Raw genomic sequence first — 19,069 nt, 5'->3', positions numbered from 1 at the left:
CGTAGAAGGAAACTGGCACTCATTCAAAAAAAAGCTGAGGGCGTTCTACAAAAGCTTTTACATGTTGTGTTGATGGCAAAGTCATAAGTTCACGAAACAGTCACTGGATCAGTCACGGGATCGTAGTTTGGAAATGATTGTTTGTGCAGTATCACATTACTGGATAAGGTGTGTGAAAGATGATGTCAACAGTTTGTTTACCCGACACAGGTATTTGTTCTAGGATCTAGTTTGTTGAGACTTGACTGGCTTCCTCTCCTCACTGCAGCGAGGTGATTATTATTAATACTGAAAACGATGTCCTCCTCTGCTCGGGGGCTGAGTATCTGTCTGGAATGCGTCTCTTTGCAGGGGCCATGCTAAGGTCTGCTTGCTGTACAGCACACAGTCCATTCAGCATCAGTGACACAAGCACTGGTGGAGTCTTTGCAACCAAGACCAAGTCATTCTGTGTGTCTTGTGTCTGATCGCTTTTTGCTTTGTGCTTCATGATTTTAGCCTTTTTTTTTATTTGAGCAATCTTAACAGCAGTGTGTCTGCTCTGGTTGTATTATGTTACATGAATGGTGGACATGCTATAGTTCAGTGATTCAATACAATTTCTTAACATATTTTATATTAAAAGAAGTGTCTGGGACCACACCATTTAGGGACACAGTAATCCCATCTTGTGAAAACACTTTGCAGAAGGAATAAAGAGGCTTTCCTTTAACATGGTCTGTGTTGTAGTAAACACAACAGTGTAAATATGACTTTTTCTGGAATGAACAATAGAAACCAAATCTGAAAATAATAACATGACCTTCCCAGTAAAAACAGATAATCTTATTATCTTTCACTCTTATCAGTTGCATGCGGGGGTTCAAAGTTGCTTCACGATGCAACTCTGATTCTAAATTAGCACATGAAAGAGGCTGTTTGTGAACAATCACCGGGACCTCATTTGATCGTTTGCCATCTTTCACAGCCTGAGCGGGTTTCGGGACCTTTTGAAGTCCCTAAGTGGCTGCAGCTCCATCCAATAACCACGTCCTCACTGCAGGAAAATCTGCATACGAGAGTGCATTTCCAAAGACCAGAAGCACGGCATTGTTTAAAAGAAATGGGCGGCACTCCTCTAGCTCTAGCAAACGGAATCTGGTTTGGCCAGAAGAACTCACTTGACAACGCGACAGCCCTCCTCCTGTGCGCTTCTCCGACAAACAAGTGAGAGAGCTGCGTCACTCCGAAAAGAGGACCGGACCCGTGCGCTGAAACTCTATTCTCTCCTGCCGCAGACGAAGCCTATTCACCATGGGGAGGATTGGCAAGGAGGTGGCAGGTCAGGTCATAAGCTTCATAGGCTTAGTTGGGGTGTCGGTGACCTGTGGGATCCCCATGTGGAGAGTGACCTCCTACGTTGGAGCCAACATCGTGACGGGCCAGGTCATTTGGGACGGCCTGTGGATGAACTGCGTGATGCAGAGCACCGGGCAGATGCAGTGCAAGCTGAACGAGTCTGTTATGAGTCTGTCCAGGGACCTGCAAGCCGCCCGAGCCCTGGTCATCATCTCCCTCATCTTCGGCTTCATCGGCGTCATGCTCACCTTCGTCGGGGCCAAGTGCACCGGCTGCCTGGACAACGATTCTTCAAAGGCCAAGGTGGTGATCATAGGCGGCTGTTTCATCATTGTTTGCGCCGTCCTAGTCCTGATCCCCGTCTGCTGGTCCGCAGCCATCACCATCACAGACTTCCAGAACCCCTTGACCGTTGTGTCACAGAGGAGGGAACTTGGAGCCTCAATCTACATCGGCTGGGCCGCTACTGCGCTTCTTCTGATCGGTGGGATCACCCTAACCACGTCCTGCCCTCCTCAAAAGCCCACGTATGGATACCCGGGGTACCCACCAGCACCGATGTACCCTTACGCAGGCCCAGGGGTGAACCCGGCAGCGTATGGCCCTGTGTATGCGCCCGTATCCAGCCAACCGTACACAGGCACTGGGACATATTTACCGAGCAAACCGTACGGAGCACCAACCAATTACTCTGCTAGACAATACCTCTAAAACCTGACCGGGCAGAAGGAGGATAAAGACTGAGATTTCTGCCAGGATGACTTCAGTAAATTGTTATGCCATTATTAAGTAAAATTGCATCAAAATACTCATTGTATTTCTAGAGGATGGTATGTTTTCCAGTGCATTGTTTGGATGTATAATGAAGCCACTCAAACAAGCCCTGTGACCTTTTTGAATATTGTCAATCTGTCATGAAATGTTTTCTCTTTTGGATTGATTCTGTGCTCTAAAGTAGAAATCACTTTATGAGGTCTTGATGTCAGATGAATATTATGTCAACATGTGCTGTGTGCACTGAGAGTTGCATTGCTTTTCACTGTTTCCAGGAAGTCACTGTCCATATATTTATTTTCTTGTCATCCAGAGCGGATTTTGTATAAAAAAAATTATGATTTGTGATGTTTGTTTTCTGTAAATGTATCTTTATTTTCAAAGATTTTCATTAAAATATTTGTTGTATTTTCACACATCTGTTTGTGGAGTCATTATCACAACATATTGTCACTGTGTGTTATGAAAATATTATCTATGACATTTTACAAGGCTAGGGCCCTCGTGTGTCTGTGGGAGTGGAAGGTGGGAAATTATATTTTAAAAAAGCCAATCTAAATGTCCCTCTATAAATCCAAAAATATTATAACAAAGAATTTTCTAAAACAAAAAAATATATATTTCAGTTTAATCACTGTCATTTCACTGTACACTGTAAAGAGCTTATTAAAACCTCAAATACACAAAGAAACAAAAGAAATAAACCTTGTGAAAATAAAGACAAAATACAAAAAATACATTCTTGTCGCGATCCAATCAACTGTTTTATTGATCATTGTGAGTTCTGTCCTTCTGATTTGGAAATTCCCCAACTAAACCAATCACTGCAATAGTATGTAACATATGGTGAGGTAATGAGTGAACCCATAAATGGAGGCTCCTTCCGTTGACATCTGACTTACCGGTGATACTCCCTCCCACGTTGGGCCGTCTTTTAAACCTGGTACAAGTGACTGGACCTGATTTTGTGGTGACGTGTCCAATCAAAGGCTGGCCACTGGCAGAACATTGTTTCGATTAGCAATGTGGTGCATCTTTACGTGCCTCATTTACATAGTCGTTTCAAGCCCATCTCATCGAAACTACTCCCTGTCAGCTTACTGGTCATGTCAAGAATCTGGTTGGGCAGGTAAGTCATTGAGCGAACTGGTTTCTGGTCAGGAGGAAATGGCATTCTGACTCCACCTTCAACAGAGACCTCTTTATAAGCAAAGGGAACGCTCAACCGTCTTTATCCAACCTTACAACCCGAGCTGAGCTGACTTGCTCCTAAAGAAAAACTTCAACTCTTCTGCCACTCAAACTAGACCTCATCATGGTATCAATGGGACGACAGATGCTGGGCTTTGCCCTGGGCATCATTGGCTTCTTGGGGACCATCATTGTGTGCGCCCTGCCCATGTGGAAGGTCACAGCCTTCATCGGAGCCAACATTGTGACGGCGCAGGTCATCTGGGAGGGCTTATGGATGAACTGCGTGACGCAGAGCACAGGACAGATGCAGTGCAAGATCTACGATTCCCTGCTGGCTCTACCCGAGGACCTCCAGGCGGCCAGGGCCCTTGTGGTCATCGCCATCATCGTCGCTGCTTTTGGAGTCATCTTGGGTGTCATCGGAGGCAAGTGCACCAACTTCGTGGAAAACGAACACTCCAAAGCCAAGGTGGCCATTGCCGCTGGAATCGTCTTCATTTGCGCCGGCGTTCTTATCCTCGTCCCCGTCTGCTGGTCCGCCAACACCATCATCAGGAATTTCTACAACCCCATCATGACCAACGCCCAGAGGAGGGAGCTGGGGGCCGCGCTCTACATCGGCTGGGGCACAGCTGGGCTTCTCATCCTGGGTGGTGCCCTCCTCTGCAGCTCCTGCCCACGCAAAGAGAGCCCAGAGTATCCGGTCAAGTACGCCGGCGCCAGGTCCGCAGCCACCAGCCGAGAATATGTCTGAGAGGTCCGTTCTCCTGAAAAAGACTTCTAATGATCTTAGTTTTTATGAGTAATCCTCCTTTGTTGTGATTTTCTGAAAGCACCACAAGTTGTGTCTCACTTTTTTTTTTTTCTTGAAGTGACTGACAGCGTGAGAACAGAGTTTTGGGAGAAATTCTGATTTCACTGAGGCAAGAGAAAGTGTTTCTTGCTGAACAAGAACCAGTACAAACAATGTGGTGTGAGGAAAGAAATCTCCCAGCAGCATGCTGACTGGACTGAATGAGAGTTGTTTTATATAAAGCTTGTATCAAACCTATTTCTTCTCTGTAAATGCAAATTGAAGCTGTGATAGAACGATGTTAATGGTCAACAAGAGCTATGGTAGAAGGAGGCTTGTACAGTACCCTTGATGCTTTGTGAATTTACTGTATAGAATATTTTACACATATCTTTGTTCAAATGCAATGACTGTTTTTATTTAATAAAACATTTGCTTAAGTGACATTCTGTTCTCTGCCTATTTGTTTAGATTTTGGCCAGTTCTTCTTCTTTTCTTTTGCTGTTTGTCATGGTTTAGAATTCAAAGAGGTCACAAATTAGAGAGTTGAATGAAGCGGGAGAGCGAGTGTAACAACAAAGCGTGTTCATAAACATTCCAAGGTGCGTCGAAATCTACACGCAGACGTTCAACCAGTTCAACCAGTTCAACCAGTTCAACCAGTTTTACAGTGTTGAGTGCCAGTCAACACTTTGTCACAGAGTTGGCTACAGCGTGTTAGTTTTAAACACAGATACAGAGCCATACCCATAATGCACCAGCATTCAAACGATCTGAATTAATACGTATTTGCTTTGATTTGCATAAAGAAAAGACTAAATACATGATTGACGAGCACATTGGGACTAAAAGTCAACTATGGTGTTTGAGGGGGAGAAGGCTGCCGTTTTTCCACATTTTTATTATTGCTAATTCTAAGAAGAGGCCTTAAGCAAACATGTCCTAACACTCCCTTACTTCCCTCCTCATGGCACTGCAGGCCCAAGTACACTGGCTTCTACTGATAAAAACATTGTCACAATGACAATATAGAACATCAGAAAGGTCACAAAGGAGCCTCATCTGTTAGTTTCAGGGTTTTTACACCCACATTTGGTGACGACTAGCAGTGATAGGGATCACTTTCTTCTTTTATCACAGTGCATGCGATTCAAATTTTTTGATACCGAACAATAAAAACAAACCTTTACAAATTGACCTTAATTATTTATAAAAACTATTTTCCTCTACAAAAACATTGTCCTGTATAAAAAGGGGCATGGGTCCTTACACAGAGTCAGTTAACGCTGAAAGTCAGTATGTCAACCTCGTAGTCATTGTGTCACTTCAAATACGATGTTTTAATGAGTTAAGCGGAATATGTATAACTGTCCAAATGAGACTGTCCTGTAAAACAATGACAGAATGTGTTCATATTCAAGTGACTCTGGTGTGTGTGAGGACTTCAGGGGACTTTAACACGGGACACCGCCCTTTGTTTCTCATTCTTCGTTGGTTTCTCTAAATCATAATTACCATCGTCATGTCTGAACCACATCCAAGAGTAGAAGTTGATACTGTGTTTCACTGCTGGGAACACACCCTGTTGTGTTTGTTTTTAAACCTGGTTTCACATTCCTAACTTACCCTCTGCCATCAGAGAGAACATCTTGCTGAACCTGTTCTGGTTTTATGACTGTGTGCAAAACTCAGTGATGTCAGAGTAGACAATGGTATCACTGTAAATAAGCAGTGATTCAAAAATAGGTTTCTGTCATTTAAAAAAATAAAAAATAAAAGCTGAAAATAGTATGTATTCTTTCAGTGTAAAATGTCTTTTTAAGTATGTTGTACCTGATGATCCAAGCTCTTTATTAGTGACACTGAGCTAAATTAAAAGCAACTTACTACGTAAAGGAAATATTTCAACAGACAGATGCACCTAAATACTGTGGCTGATAATGCAGAGCAGCAGTTTACAGTCTAACATCTTGCTTCTGTGCCCAATGATATTTCCGTTTGACGTGTTTCCTCTCTGAATATGTTTCACTCACAACCACAGGTGATTTATTTCGACTTCATCTCGTCAGCGTGGATTCATGTATGTGGAGAAAGGTCACCGTTTGCCTCAACCCTTTCTAGACTTCCTTTCAGTAAAGCCTCATGTCAACACTACTCAAACACTCCCTTTGCTCTTTTTCACACGTTCAATCCGCCTACAAGTGAGTGAATTTTGTGCCACACACGTCTTTTTCCTTGTTGAGAGTACCAACAAAGCCTTTTTGCAACACGATCCTCATCTCCATCCAGGAGAATAAGTGAAACCCCATCCTTATAATTGTCCCGCCGCACAAAGAATCCTGCACGGCTGGTATTCTTTGGCAGGGCCTCCGGCGTGTCCTTGATAACTTGGCTTTCACGCCTCCCTTTCTTCATTCTAATTCTGCCTCAGATGAACATAAACACCCAGCCGGCTCCAAATATTCTCTCAGAGACGCGCTCGGAGAGGGAAGACGATGGCTTCCATGGGAATGCAGATGGCGGGGTGCGCCATGGCCCTGCTGGGCTGGATCGGGGTGATCATTGTCTGCGGCCTGCCCATGTGGCGGGTCACGGCCTTCATCGGCAGCAACATAGTGACAGCCCAGGTCGTGTGGGAGGGCCTCTGGATGACCTGCGTGTTCCAGAGCACGGGCCAGATGCAGTGTAAGGTCTACGACTCCATGCTGTCTCTGAGCACCGACCTGCAGGGGGCCCGGGCCCTGACGGTGGTTTCCATCATCACGGGCATCGTGGGGATCTTTGTAGCGTTCGCCAGCGGGAAGTGCACCAACTTCATTACAGAGGAGAGGGCCAAGGCGAGGGCCTCGGTGGCAGCAGGCGTGATACTGATCATCAGCGGACTCCTCTGCATTATCACCGTTTCGTGGACCGCCAGCAGTATCATAAGGAACTTCTACAACCCCATACTGGTGGACGCCCAGAAAAGAGAGCTCGGGGCCGCTCTGTACATCGGCTGGGGGGCCGGGGGGCTGCTGGTCTTGGGAGGAGCGCTTCTGTGTTCCAGTTGTCCCCCCAAGGAGGATGAGACCCCCTCTGAGAAGTACCTCCTAAACAGGCCCGGAGGATACGGCAACAAGGATTCAATCCGATCTTTTGTGCCGGAGAAGACGTATATCTGACATTTCTGAAGGGACGAAGAGAAGTCTGGTTCATGTTGTCGTCTTCAAGAAGTAAAATAATCTCGAGAGTTTAATCAGTTGCAAAGAGCACACATGCACAGATAACCCACAATGAAGGAAACACGCACTTTATACTTATTAAGAGAATCACTCTTTGGATGCTTGGCTTTAAATATTGTTGGTAGTTATACGGTGGTAGTTTAAATTATATAAATTGTGTTTTATGTCTTTGAAAAATTGATTGGTTCACGTGGCAATTTGTACCTTTTAGTCCTTTTTAATAGTGTAATTCTATTTTTTTCACAATAAATGACTCTCCATTGTAAGTTTTGTTTCTCTCACGCTTTCTGTTTATGCAACTTTGAAAAAAAAAAAAAAAAAAAGCACCCGTAAAAAGCAGAGAACCTGTTGGACAGAGATCACTATCCAGGGAACAAAGGTGACTCAGGGACTTATTATCCTGTTGGCCGATCTGTTTAGTAAAGCATGACCTGCTTTCAAAAGTCAACAGAAACACTAGTAAATAAATTAAACTAATACATCATATAAATGATACATAGATTTAAATAATTAAAATGGGGTTATCTAAAAACACACAAGGTAAAACAATTCATGTTACATGTTCATGTACATTTTTCTTGAGAATCTTAAATATTTGGGTTTGAAAGTTTCCGAAAGATGGCTTTGATTTGAGGTGTTGGTGTTGTTGGACCAGGCTGCAGATCAGAGAGACGTGAGGGACGGTCACATCACTCCAAAGTCTCAGGAAGAAGAGCGTTCCTGCTTCCTCAGTCGTTTGCCTTCATGTTTTTCTCCTCAGAGACTGTCTGTTCTGAGCCTAACGAAGGAGTAAAAATAGTTCTTGATGAGTATCAACGAGGTCTACATCGATTCTTTAAGAGAAGTGAAATATCGTTCACGACCTCTCAGGTGTTGATGTTACATTACAGTAGTTTGGTTCAGTCGGCTTAGATATGGAGGTCAGACATTAACCCTAACCCTTTTATGGTGTTAGTGAAATAATTACATTTTCCCTTTTCCTCCTTGAACAACTCACTGCGATCACATAAAATACACAATGCAAAGTTTAGACCCTAATAAGATATTCTGAGATTAATTATTCAAAAGCAAATTGAGACCTACAATAAATGCACAAATTTAACGGATAAAGGGTATTTTACTTGTTGTCAGATGTTACTGTCCCTTTAGCTTTGGTCATCAGCAATGCACAACCTGACTCCTTGTCATTGTGACATACTGCAACCTTGTGGCCATTTGCCTCCATGGCTAGAAAACAATCCCTACATTTTCACCAATGACATCAGTGACAGGAAACAACCTGAGATTTACAGAAAAGTATCTCTACGGTGGCTGTTATCATCACATCTGATAATAAAGAACCCAGTTTACCTGCACAAAGACACTTTGTACCATCATACCTCATATTTCCTTAGTTTACATAATTCCTCGTTGTGGGTTGAAATGAAAAGCCATACATGAACATGATCGTGTTCCTCTCCGTCCTCTGTGTCCCACCAGGGTGAGAGAGGGTCCCCACGCTGTCCCATGGCTGTGCAGGAGCTGGGCATCAGCCTGTCCATGATCGGCGTTGCCGGGACCATCCTGATCTGCGCCCTGCCCATGTGGAAGGTGACGGCGTTCATCGGCACCCACCTGGTGGTCATGCAGGTGTTCTGGGAGGGCCTGTGGATGACCTGCGTCAGCGAGTACACCGGTCAGATGCAGTGCAAGCTCTACGACGCCCTGCTGGACCTGTCGCCGGACCTGCAGGCGGCCCGCGGCCTCATCTGCATCGGCGTGGTGCTGGGGTGCCTGGGCTTCCTCGTCTTCCTCCTGGGGGCGCGCTGCACCAACTGCCTGGGCCACCCGAGGCTCAAGGCGCGGCTGGTGCTGGGCTCCGGGGCCGTCTTCTGCCTGGCGGCCCTCGCCACCGTGGTCGCCGTCTCCTGGACGGCCAACTCCATCATCAGGGACTTCCACAACCCGCGCGTCCCAGAGGTGCTGAAGAGGGAGCTCGGGGCGGCCATATACATCGGCTTTGTGGCGTCCGGGTTACTGTTCTGCGGGGGGGCCATCCTGTGCACGAGCTGCCCGCCACAGAGGGCCGGGTTCCCCTCAGGCGGGTACACACCGGCCAGGACTCCCACACGCAGCAGCTACGCCATCAAGAACTACGTGTGAGGGCTGAGAGCACCAACACGTCACCGCTGAAGGATAAATGTATTGAACCGTGTGATGTAATGCAATCGGCCAGATGTAGATATAGTGAAAAACAAAGTGTGTTTAAACACATGAAAGGACTCTAAAGGTATGCTTTGTAGTTCATTCTAATATGTTGTCCTTTTTCTTCGGGGTGAGACGCGTAGATTTGATCATCATCAAGACCAGGTCTTGACCTTCCTTAAGGCCCAGTCCTGCATCAAGGGACATGAAGGGAGACGGAGTCCAATGTCTAAATCATAACACACACACACACACACACACACATGGAGGCTGTAGAAGGAACAACATCACAATCTCTGCCTGCATCTGTACACGTGTATATAATAATAATAGGAAAATGACCATATTTGGTATTTCCTATTTCTGTCCATCCAGCACAGGTTAAACACCCCTTGAAGAGCAACAAAACCTTTAGACTTGAGGATGGCGATACACACTCTTGTATATATTTTTTTACTTGTATTGTCTGGCTTCTCCTCAAATTCAAGCTTCAATAAACCTTCAGCTTAAGACATCGAGAGTCTCCCGCTGCTTCTTTGGTCTCCAGCTATTCTGCTCGCAAAGATTTCCGTCACACGCGGTGTCAATTTGGAGCCTTCTGCTAATTATTGTAGTGAAACACAATTATCTGACATCTTTTGATATAGCTGCAGTCTGTGGAAAATGAATCATAATGTGGATTTCCGTGTTCGTGTCAGAGCCAGAAATACTTTATTAAGTCCTTATGAAGACGGACTTACAGGTTCCCTTCACAATTCAAGCCAGAGAGGGTATTTGTACCCCTGCAGCTGAACGTGCACCTGTCGCTAATGGCGTCAATCATGTTTGGTGAAACTATAAACGGAGAACATTTTTGCCGTGTTCAAAACTTGCGTGCTTGTGATTTGCATCTGAGAATCTAGAGGGAACCATAGACTGTATATAAGAAGTGGACGTAGTCATCGTCACCCATTGGTTTGTGATCTGACGTTTTGAAGCCTCGAGTTCAGCGATTTCGTCGTCTCCATCTTTGATTACGGCCATCGCCATGTTGTCGTTTTTTTTGCAACCGATGAACAGAAGTTACCATATTTGGAATGCGTAGTGTGAGACGAAGAGACGACGTATACGTCTCTGGTAGCAACCTGTCAATCACAATAAGCCCGCCCTAAAGCATACTCTGCTTTATGGTCTATTTGACTCTAAATGGACCATCATGCTGTATTGAAGAAGACTTGAAACTAGAGATTGAGACCATAAACTCATGTTTACAATGTTTACTGAGGTAATAAATTAAGAGAGAAGTAGAGTCATTTTCTCATATACATCATACAATCAGACTTCTTTTTGCAACCAGAGGAGTCGCCCCCTGCTGGTCAGTGGAGAGAATGCAGGTTTTAAGACACTTCCGCATTGGCTTCACTCGGCAGAACCGGAGGTTGCTGTGTCATTGTTTCTCCACCCAGGATCAGAGGATCCTAATATCTGTCTGAGCTCTTTAAATCAAGTTCCCTGTCAGAAACATGACACAATATGTCTGCACAGCACAGCACAGTGGAGGCTCTGTTTCCTCCCCCTCTCTCTCTCCTCTCCGCTAAAACTGGGAGAAAGGGATTGTTTTGAAACCATGGCAGAGAAAACAGAGGGATTTCCCTCCTCCACCCAAGGCCGTGCCTCTTTTTTTCACGAATACCAAAGAACTGGTTCCCCCCCCCCCCCTCTCCGAACAGACATGCAAAACAGAGAGAGCGAACACGCAAAAACTTAGACAGAAGGTCTCTCCCTCGCACCAGCACACACACGTTTAAAAAACGACACACCCGAACCCACAACCCCGCCGCCAGCTAGTACTGGTGAGGCCCGCAGCGGAGAGGACCGGGGCATGCCGGGAGTCATGCATTGGCAGCTGGAGCTCGCTGCCCTCGGTCTGGCCCTCGCCGGCTGGCTGTGTGCCGTCCTGACGCGCTGCCTGGCCCTGTGGACGGTGAGTGGCACCGTGGACAACACCACGGCCACGCTGCCGGCCTACTGGGACGGGGTGTGGCTGGAATGGGATCACTGGGATTTGGCGCACGACGGCAGCCTGCACTGCTCCTTCTACCGCTCCCTCATGTCTCTCTCTGGGAGCTTTCGGACGTGGAGGGCCCTTGTCATGGCCGCCATCGGGGCCGGGGGCTTCGCCGCGGCTATCGGGGCGGCGGGGGCCGTGTGGTTCCCCAAGCGCGGCCAGGTCAAAGTGTTTTCTGGCGCCCTCTTTATTTTGTCTGGGATCCTGCTGCTGGTTCCCACAGCCTGGACGTGCCACCACACCGGCCAGCCGCTGGAGGGCGCCGTGCTGCTGAGGAGGGACTGGGGACCCGCGCTGTACCTCGGCTGGATCTCCTTCGCCCTGATGGTGACCGGAGGGGCGTTTCTCGCCACCAGGTGCCCCACCATTGAGAGGCCGGCAGACGACATGGACGCGAGCCCGGACGAGGGGGCCAGTCACCCGCTGAGCCGGATCAACAGGACTACGTTCACACACAGCCAGTATGAGCGCAGGTCCGAGCCCCTCTGAGAGAGGGGGGGGGGGGGGGGGGGGGGGGGGGGGGTCCAGGATACTTATGTGGAGTGAATATTTCTGGCTGCACGTGAGGAGTAACGATGCACTGACCTGAGTGTGAGCATTAGAAAGTAGAAGCACATTCAACTTGTTTTCAATGTCACTGTAGAAAGAGTCTGTTTGCTTTACTCGGTACAATTGTTGATACTAATACTGGTTATTCTGATGCTTTTACTTCATTTAGTTTACATTAGTCTTAAAACGAAATTTGTTTTGAGAATTATTCTGCACAAAAAGGACATCGTGGAATAATTTGCATTGCAAATGACTTAAAGGTATTTGTTTACAGGAGATATTTGAATGGACTGGTTTTTAACTCATTGTGCCACAGAGCACTTGATGTCAAACAGACTGTCCGTAGTAATCATTATTGTAATCGTATTTAGAGTTTGTCTTTAAAAAAAAGACAAAAAGACACCCGATGGAAAGGAAGTCTTTTCGAGTGGGTTGATACATTTACATTGATCCTGTTTGCAGATCTACACCCATGTTTGGCGGGTATGTCATGTGACGTCAGTATGTTGCACTTGTAATACGCAACATTGTAATAGGTTCAGGGGTAATTCAGGATTGTATGGAATTCTGAGTTTAAAGAAAAACACAAATTGTGCTCGCAATCATTTGATGCAAAACAATAGGGAAAGTGCAATATGCGGGAAAAACTGATGTTATCTTGAAAGCTTTCATCTTTGAATTCCCCTGTAAAATCAGAGAGGACAACGTGAGAGGGCCATCTCTTTTACTGTGCACTTTTAAATATCTATTTTTAATCCTAGTTTACAGTGTGTGATGTAGTGCTGGGAAAGCTCTTGGGGTTGGATTTTGCATTTCATTTGTAATAAAGTTACTCAAGCAATATTTACAAACACTGTATTGTATTCTTTTCTGAACACTGAATATGTAATCATCTCCGCCAGGCATAAGCTTGTAGGGAGATCATGTGTTCAGTTGTGTGTGAGTGTGTATCTGCCTGTCTGTCCACAGCTAATCTTGCATACTGCTGTACCCATCAGCCTGATATTTTCACTTCTTATTTATGACCGTATGCTCAAGGACCCCTCGTTGTTGCAGTGAATTTAGTTCTTTTTCTAACCTATTTTATACCATCACAGAATGCAGACTCCTCACTCCTCTTAACCGTCCGATAGGGGCCGGAAGTCATCAACAACTGCTTCAGTTGCCCAAGGTATTCATGGCAATTGGCTAAGCTAAAACAAATTCTTATTTGGTCTGTTGCAGGCCACATTTTGGCCTTTGAATTGTCTAAAACTAACTTATAGCAAAGTCTGATCTCATTTTGAACCCGAGCATCTGCAGATTAATTCCATACCAGATATGTTATGATCCACTAAAGTTAGATGAATAAATCCCTGTTTTTGTTATCTTCGCTGACTGAGGGCAGCAGGAGACACACCTGGCGGAGCTCTGCACATTACTAAGTGCACTTTTCTAACTCTATATTGAACTCCTTACAGCACCTTCTCCTCAAGGGGTCCAACAGATGGAAGTGCTTTAATTATCACTGAGTGGGATGTTGTGCTTTTCCCGTCCTTAAAGCTGCAACATATTTGGAGTTCTGCAAAACTGTGATTTCATTTGTTTTCCAATTTACTGTGTGTGTATTGAGGAAAATCACTGAGTTTACACAAAAACATTTCGTTATATATTTATTTGCTGCATAGCAAGCGTATTCATTATGACAAAATATAAGTTATTAGTTTGAAGTAATTATCCGTAATACTGGGATTTGAGCATGACCACATGGCACACCGTCTGATGGAAGGCAAACAAGTTCTGTTAATGGTACAGAGGTACCGAAAAAAACTGCACGTTTCGGTATAAATGCTCAAACTAACTTCCAAAAATACATTCCACCCAGCATGCAAATCTGGCAAATGTTTCCTTTCCGTTAAACAAATCCTTTAATCATAGAGGGACTCAGAAATGGGAATCGCTGAGATTAGCATGAACCTCATCAAAAATAGACTCTTAAATGAGTTCAGTTAGTGTGGATAAGGTGCAGAGTCCCGACTGGTTGGAGTGTCTAGAATTTCTCCTCTCCCTCTTCCACGTCCTTCAGACTGAGAACCTCCAGAGAACCTCGGCCTCTGGTCTCACAGCGGATCAGCTCATCGATCTCCCTGAAGCAGCCGGGATCCACCAGACACACCTGAGGAAGCGGAGACGGACGGCGGCACAGGAGAGGAATGGAGAATGGAAACGTTACAAAAACAGAAAGCAGAGAAGGTGAAAGTGTGCATTTTAAATTATTCTTCCCCTCACCATTTCCAGCTGCTCATCAAAGTCTTCGTTCTCCACAACCTGCAGGAGCGGCTTCAGCTTCTCCTTCAGCCTCTTGGCCTCCTTGGCCGGCAGCATCAGCCGCAGTCTCATGTGGGCCCTCTGGATCTCCATGGACTCCTTCAGCTGCCGGATCACTTCCAGAGCCTCGAGGGGAACCACAGGCAGACGAGTTTGTCAAAAGTCAAGCAAAAGCACCTGAAGGGAGAAGCATTGATTTCTCCCGCATATAGAATTTAAAGATGGCTGCCCATTCTTTGCCAAAACATGACCAGGTCACCAACAACGATAGCAAAAACCCTTCCCCAAAGTGTCGTGTTAAATGTGTCACTGCCAACTGTAATTGCAACAGCATGTTCCCTCCACGGTGGTGCTAGGTGAAAAGAAACCCTAGCAGGATGATACTGTGGGGATGGAGGGGAGATTCCTGCATCAGCAAGTTTCTTAATGCACTGGTTCTTTTCTCCTGAAGAGGTTGAAATCAGTTAGACCATCTGTTTTCCCCCTCCGTTTTAAACATTTAAACAATAGTCATTATTTTGGGGGAAAGACGGGGGTATACTGTTGTGGTTTGAGCAACACAAACAAATGCCAGTGTGATCCACTTAGCTGGGGGAAGACACAGCCAATATCTTCAATGCTGCAGGTCTAGAAAAATCACAATCCAGCCAATACGAAACATACATTTTATTATTATTATAAAATGTATGGGCATTGGCTCTAGGGGTCAGCTGTCGGAGTGAATTAATTATTTGCAATGTCTTCAATTGATTGAAAATGAATTTGTGGTGGTCAAAGCAGAGGGTGCATTCATACGGTCACTTCCTGTTTCCTCACCTGCTGCTTCGTGCTCTTGTTGGCCTTGACGGAGTAGTGGATGTCCTTCATCGCCGCCTCAATGAGATTGACCGTATACGGCCTCTTGGTCTCAGGGTTGACACACTTCTCTGCCACGATAGTCGCGATGTCCCTGAACATCGTCTCCAGCTGAGAATGCCTTTCCTTGTCCGACACTTGGAGCTCTCCTTTGGCCAGGATCTGTCCGAGGAAAAGAAAAGAAAAAAGGACAGGAAGTGAAGGCGAATACAGCACAGGCCCTGGAGGATGATACGTGGGCAGGAAAATACTTCTTACCTGTTTACAGATTTCTGTCAGATCATCTGTCCCAAAAGATTTGGTCAAGTCATCCTTCTTAGCCACCTGACCTTTGGACACATTAACGAAGACGGAGTGCGTCTGAAGAACCTCATCCAGGTCCTTCTCTCTGGAATAAAACAATGTGTGGACATTCAGAGATGGACACAAAGATGGAGCATTAAATTGTCGTTTACAAATGAAGGCAGCGAATGTCCGTTGACTTTAAGAGATAACTGACGAGACATTTGGGTAACTATTCGGTCAAATCATTTCAACATTGTGGGTGTTGACATGCAATGTTACTCACGCTCCAGCTCTCCAGTTCACAACTTTATTCTTGTAGCAGGCGATTTCAAACCGCTTCCCTGCCTTCTTCATCCGCACCACCGCCACATTTGTCAGTCGTATTTGGTTTGTTGGCGTAAATATAGACATATTTACGTTTGTTAAGACAGAGTGCTCTGTCCTGGGCTCTGCTGTTGACAAGAAAAAGATTATGCTGTCCGAGAACTGCGTCGTCAATGCGCTACGAGTGCGTCTCCAAGGAGTGTCCGCCGTGAAACACTGATGTCGAACAACAGTTCCGCTCCAGTTTTGTACCTCCAGTTGATTTCAATGGATTTTCATTCTTTGTGTGTTATGATCATTTATAAACCAACTAAATCGAAATAATACATGTCAAGAAATTCTAATGACTACTCGACTGCATCAGTAACGAAATGTGTATGCATTTATTTATGGGTTTTTTAAAATTGCTTTTTGGTTAACGTTAGATGCCTTAAATAATAATAATACTAATAATATATGCCTGTACATACCCCTCTCGTGATTTTTGAAGCTTTTACGTGTCTTAAAAAACGCAGTTGCTAAAAACTTGCTATATGAGACTACAAAACGTCATCACGCCGACTAGTCCGCGTTTACATCCTTGTAGATGCTCGCTGTCATGCGACCGTGGTGTAGTTCGTTAATAGCCCAACGTTTACTTGTTGCTTCTTGTGAGAACATTCACGCTATACAAATTATAAAATTGGTGTTCATTTGTAAAGATAATTTGGCTGAATACAACTTGCAATCATCCTAAACTTGTGTTTGCCACAAATCTTATTTTTTGCAATCATTTGTATAAATACAATCCTTTTTGCCGATGTAACCAGTGCGACGCTAACTTCCGGGGTTAGCCTACACATATACGTCATACCTGCACCACACTGCTGTATTATCAGAAGAAACACGTTATAGTTATTGTTTGGTACGTGTGTTTTGACGAGAGATCGATATACATCTTTACCACGATACCTCTGCTTTGAAAGTCCGATTGACTGCTAGCGACTCCACAAAGAACTCCACTTCCCAGCATGCTCTTCGGTCAGAGACAGGTTGCACACAACATCAGCTGCACAGGACTGTGTATTTTAATACACCATTTGCAGCGATGCGGAGCTTCTTCGTGGTTATTACGCTCTGCATAAGTCGCGTGTCTGCCTCGGATACTAAAGGTGAGCTTATTTCAAATGTTACCGAAACAGGAAACTAACTTGGCGTTATGTTTGAGCCATTGTTTGTAACATTGCTAGCTAGCATGTATTGCTAGCCACCCGCCTTTTATGTACTGCAGGTGACCTAAGGTCGCTGGTTTAGCATTAGCAACAGGTGCCGCGTTGCATTTGTGCACGTAGTGAGGTTAGCTAACGGTTATTATTCATAAACATGAAAGCGGAACTAATATCCTTTCTCCCTCCAGTCTCACAGGATGCCCTCAGTCCCAGTGAGAGCTATCTGAAGTCGGTGTGGCACAACAGGCTGTACTTGTATTCAGCTGCCGCGCTCGTCTTTGGGATCTGGTTCTCACTGAAGGTGGCTCTGAACAAGGTGAGTTGTGTTCACTCATGTGTTATGGCAGACATATTGTGCTGATTTGTGTAACTTTTCTAACTGTCTCCTCACTGGCTGCTGGTTCTCAGTGTGTTAGACACTGCTCATGTTTCCAAACATGTTTGGATGTCTTGTCATTGCATGAAAACGAAGCTCCACATCCTATGACCGGCTGTCATTTATTATCCTCATGTCTTTATTATTTCTCCGTCTGTATTGCTTTTTAGAAAAAGTTCTCCAAAGACTCCAAAGCCGTGAAGAACAACGACAGCTCTGACAGAGACCCTGTGGCTCACGTGTCCGCAGTTAAAATCTTCTATGGCTCGCAAACCGGAACAGCAAAGGTACCGTCAGACACCGTCTACTGCAAACATCCTCACCGGCTCACGATGGCAACATATAGACAAGATGATGCCACGATACAGTGATGCATATCGGCATTGATGATGATATTCTCCATCACGTTGCGACTGTGTCTAAGTGGAGAGCATGGTCGTCCTTCAATCAGAGGATCGGTGGTTCGATCCCCGACTCCGCTGGTTGCATGTCGATGTGTCCTTGAGCAAGACTAAATTGCTTCCCAAAATTGTGCCTACGGTGTATGAATGTGATAGAATCTGATAGGCAGGTGTCACTTCGACCCTACCATCAGCGTGTGAATGGTGACAAGTAGTGTGAAAGCGCTTTGAGTGTTCGGAAAGACGAGAAAAGCGCTTTACAAGTTAATTAACCATTACTCACTATTTTTATTAGTACACAATATGTCAAACAACAACAAAGTCTGAACATAAGTTTTAAAACCACTAGGGTTTCGTTCTGGGCTCTAGAGGCGGGCGTATCACATTGATGAGTGATTAGCTTCTCATTTGTTCAGGGCTTCGCAGAAGAGCTGTCCAAGGAGGTGCAGACGATGGGTCTACCAGCAGAGGTGATTGACATCAAAGACTACGATCCAGACGATCAGCTCGCCGATGAGGTGAGCCCGGTCCCAGGAGAAGATGCTTTTTCCTTGTTTGGTAAAGGACAGAAAGATGCGGCGTGTAGAGACATGTGGCCCTCGGCTAAAACCACTAAACTTCAGAGCTGCACCCTCCACACGTAACCCGACAAGTGATTAATTAATGCATCTGATAATTGTCGCAGCATGCTGTACGTTGCTCCAGTGCGTTAATCAAATCTCTATAGTGTAAGACCTGGTAACAGGCGAGGCTTAATTGGACCAGATTTATAATGCAATAAATCGTACTGTGTACTTTTCATTGAAAGCTTGACAACAAACAGAGCAGTAAAGCCTCAACCTCTTTTAATGTGCCCGCTCAGCTTTACCTCCATTTTTTTTCTGCACTGATCTGATCCCTCACGCGGCCGGCACGGAGGACAAATAAATAAATCCTGCTCAGCTGAAGAAAGATGGATATTTTCATCAGTGTTCTCTTTTAAAAAAACATCTATTTAGTGGCCACGGGCACCGTGTAGTGCGCTGAGAGAAGAGTAGGAGGTTTCTGGTCTGCTGCATGCAGCAAGAGCGGAAACAGCTTTTTTTATTCAATAGGGCAGAGATGCAGTTTTTTTAAAGCTGCACAGAAGAAATGGCCGCAGGCACCAGTCGCTCCCTTTATGCAGCTGATCCTTGACCATCGGTCGAGAAGGCGCTGTCTGTTCGACAGCTAA

At 45.3% G+C, this 19,069-nt stretch overlaps 6 protein-coding genes across 6 annotated transcripts in view; 5 read left to right on the top strand and 1 right to left on the bottom strand.

Annotated features, from left to right (window-relative positions):
* Window positions 1-1,217: 1,217 nt before the first annotated feature.
* On the top strand, window positions 1,218-2,526 carry cldnf (claudin f). Its single transcript, XM_079166167.1, has one exon. The coding sequence runs from the start codon at window positions 1,294-1,296 to the stop codon at window positions 2,047-2,049; it is 756 nt and encodes a 251-aa protein (XP_079022293.1). The 5' UTR covers window positions 1,218-1,293; the 3' UTR covers window positions 2,050-2,526.
* Window positions 2,527-3,358: 832 nt separating this feature from the next.
* On the top strand, window positions 3,359-4,545 carry LOC306700986 (claudin-4-like). Its single transcript, XM_079166171.1, has one exon. It carries the CDS (start codon window positions 3,428-3,430, stop codon window positions 4,058-4,060), a length of 633 nt encoding a protein of 210 aa, XP_079022297.1. The 5' UTR covers window positions 3,359-3,427; the 3' UTR covers window positions 4,061-4,545.
* A 1,982-nt stretch (window positions 4,546-6,527) lies between these two features.
* On the top strand, window positions 6,528-9,462 carry LOC306700984 (claudin-4-like; the record flags this gene model as incomplete). The annotated part of the gene is made up of 2 exons (XM_079166169.1): window positions 6,528-6,687; window positions 8,821-9,462. Exons 1-2 carry the CDS (start codon window positions 6,595-6,597, stop codon window positions 9,460-9,462), a joined length of 735 nt encoding a protein of 244 aa, XP_079022295.1. The 5' UTR covers window positions 6,528-6,594.
* Window positions 9,463-11,234: 1,772 nt separating this feature from the next.
* LOC306701126 (claudin-4-like) lies at window positions 11,235-12,040 on the top strand (the record flags this gene model as incomplete). Its single annotated transcript, XM_079166373.1, has 1 exon — window positions 11,235-12,040. The coding sequence occupies exon 1, from the start codon at window positions 11,366-11,368 to the stop codon at window positions 12,038-12,040; it is 675 nt and encodes a 224-aa protein (XP_079022499.1). The 5' UTR covers window positions 11,235-11,365.
* Window positions 12,041-13,745: 1,705 nt separating this feature from the next.
* sbds (SBDS ribosome maturation factor) lies at window positions 13,746-16,057 on the bottom strand. The gene is made up of 5 exons (XM_079166819.1): window positions 15,831-16,057; window positions 15,521-15,650; window positions 15,224-15,424; window positions 14,369-14,533; window positions 13,746-14,255 (listed from the first exon to the last, which is right to left on the bottom strand). Exons 1-5 carry the CDS (start codon window positions 15,956-15,958, stop codon window positions 14,130-14,132), a joined length of 750 nt encoding a protein of 249 aa, XP_079022945.1. The 5' UTR covers window positions 15,959-16,057; the 3' UTR covers window positions 13,746-14,129.
* Window positions 16,058-16,857: 800 nt separating this feature from the next.
* The window catches only part of tyw1 (tRNA-yW synthesizing protein 1 homolog), a 52,907-nt gene continuing 50,695 nt past the window's right edge, over window positions 16,858-19,069 (top strand). The window contains exons 1-4 of the mRNA XM_079165632.1: window positions 16,858-17,022; window positions 17,268-17,395; window positions 17,626-17,742; window positions 18,273-18,374. Of these exons, the coding sequence (XP_079021758.1) occupies window positions 16,959-17,022; window positions 17,268-17,395; window positions 17,626-17,742; window positions 18,273-18,374 (411 nt within the window). The 5' untranslated portion in view covers window positions 16,858-16,958. The remainder of the gene's footprint in view (window positions 17,023-17,267; window positions 17,396-17,625; window positions 17,743-18,272; window positions 18,375-19,069) is intronic.

Source organism: Pholis gunnellus, assembly GCF_910591455.1.
Source record: "Pholis gunnellus genome assembly, chromosome: 9".
In the NCBI taxonomy this organism is placed as follows: Eukaryota; Metazoa; Chordata; class Actinopteri; order Perciformes; family Pholidae; genus Pholis; species Pholis gunnellus.
This window is presented reverse-complemented; position numbering and strand designations above follow the sequence as displayed.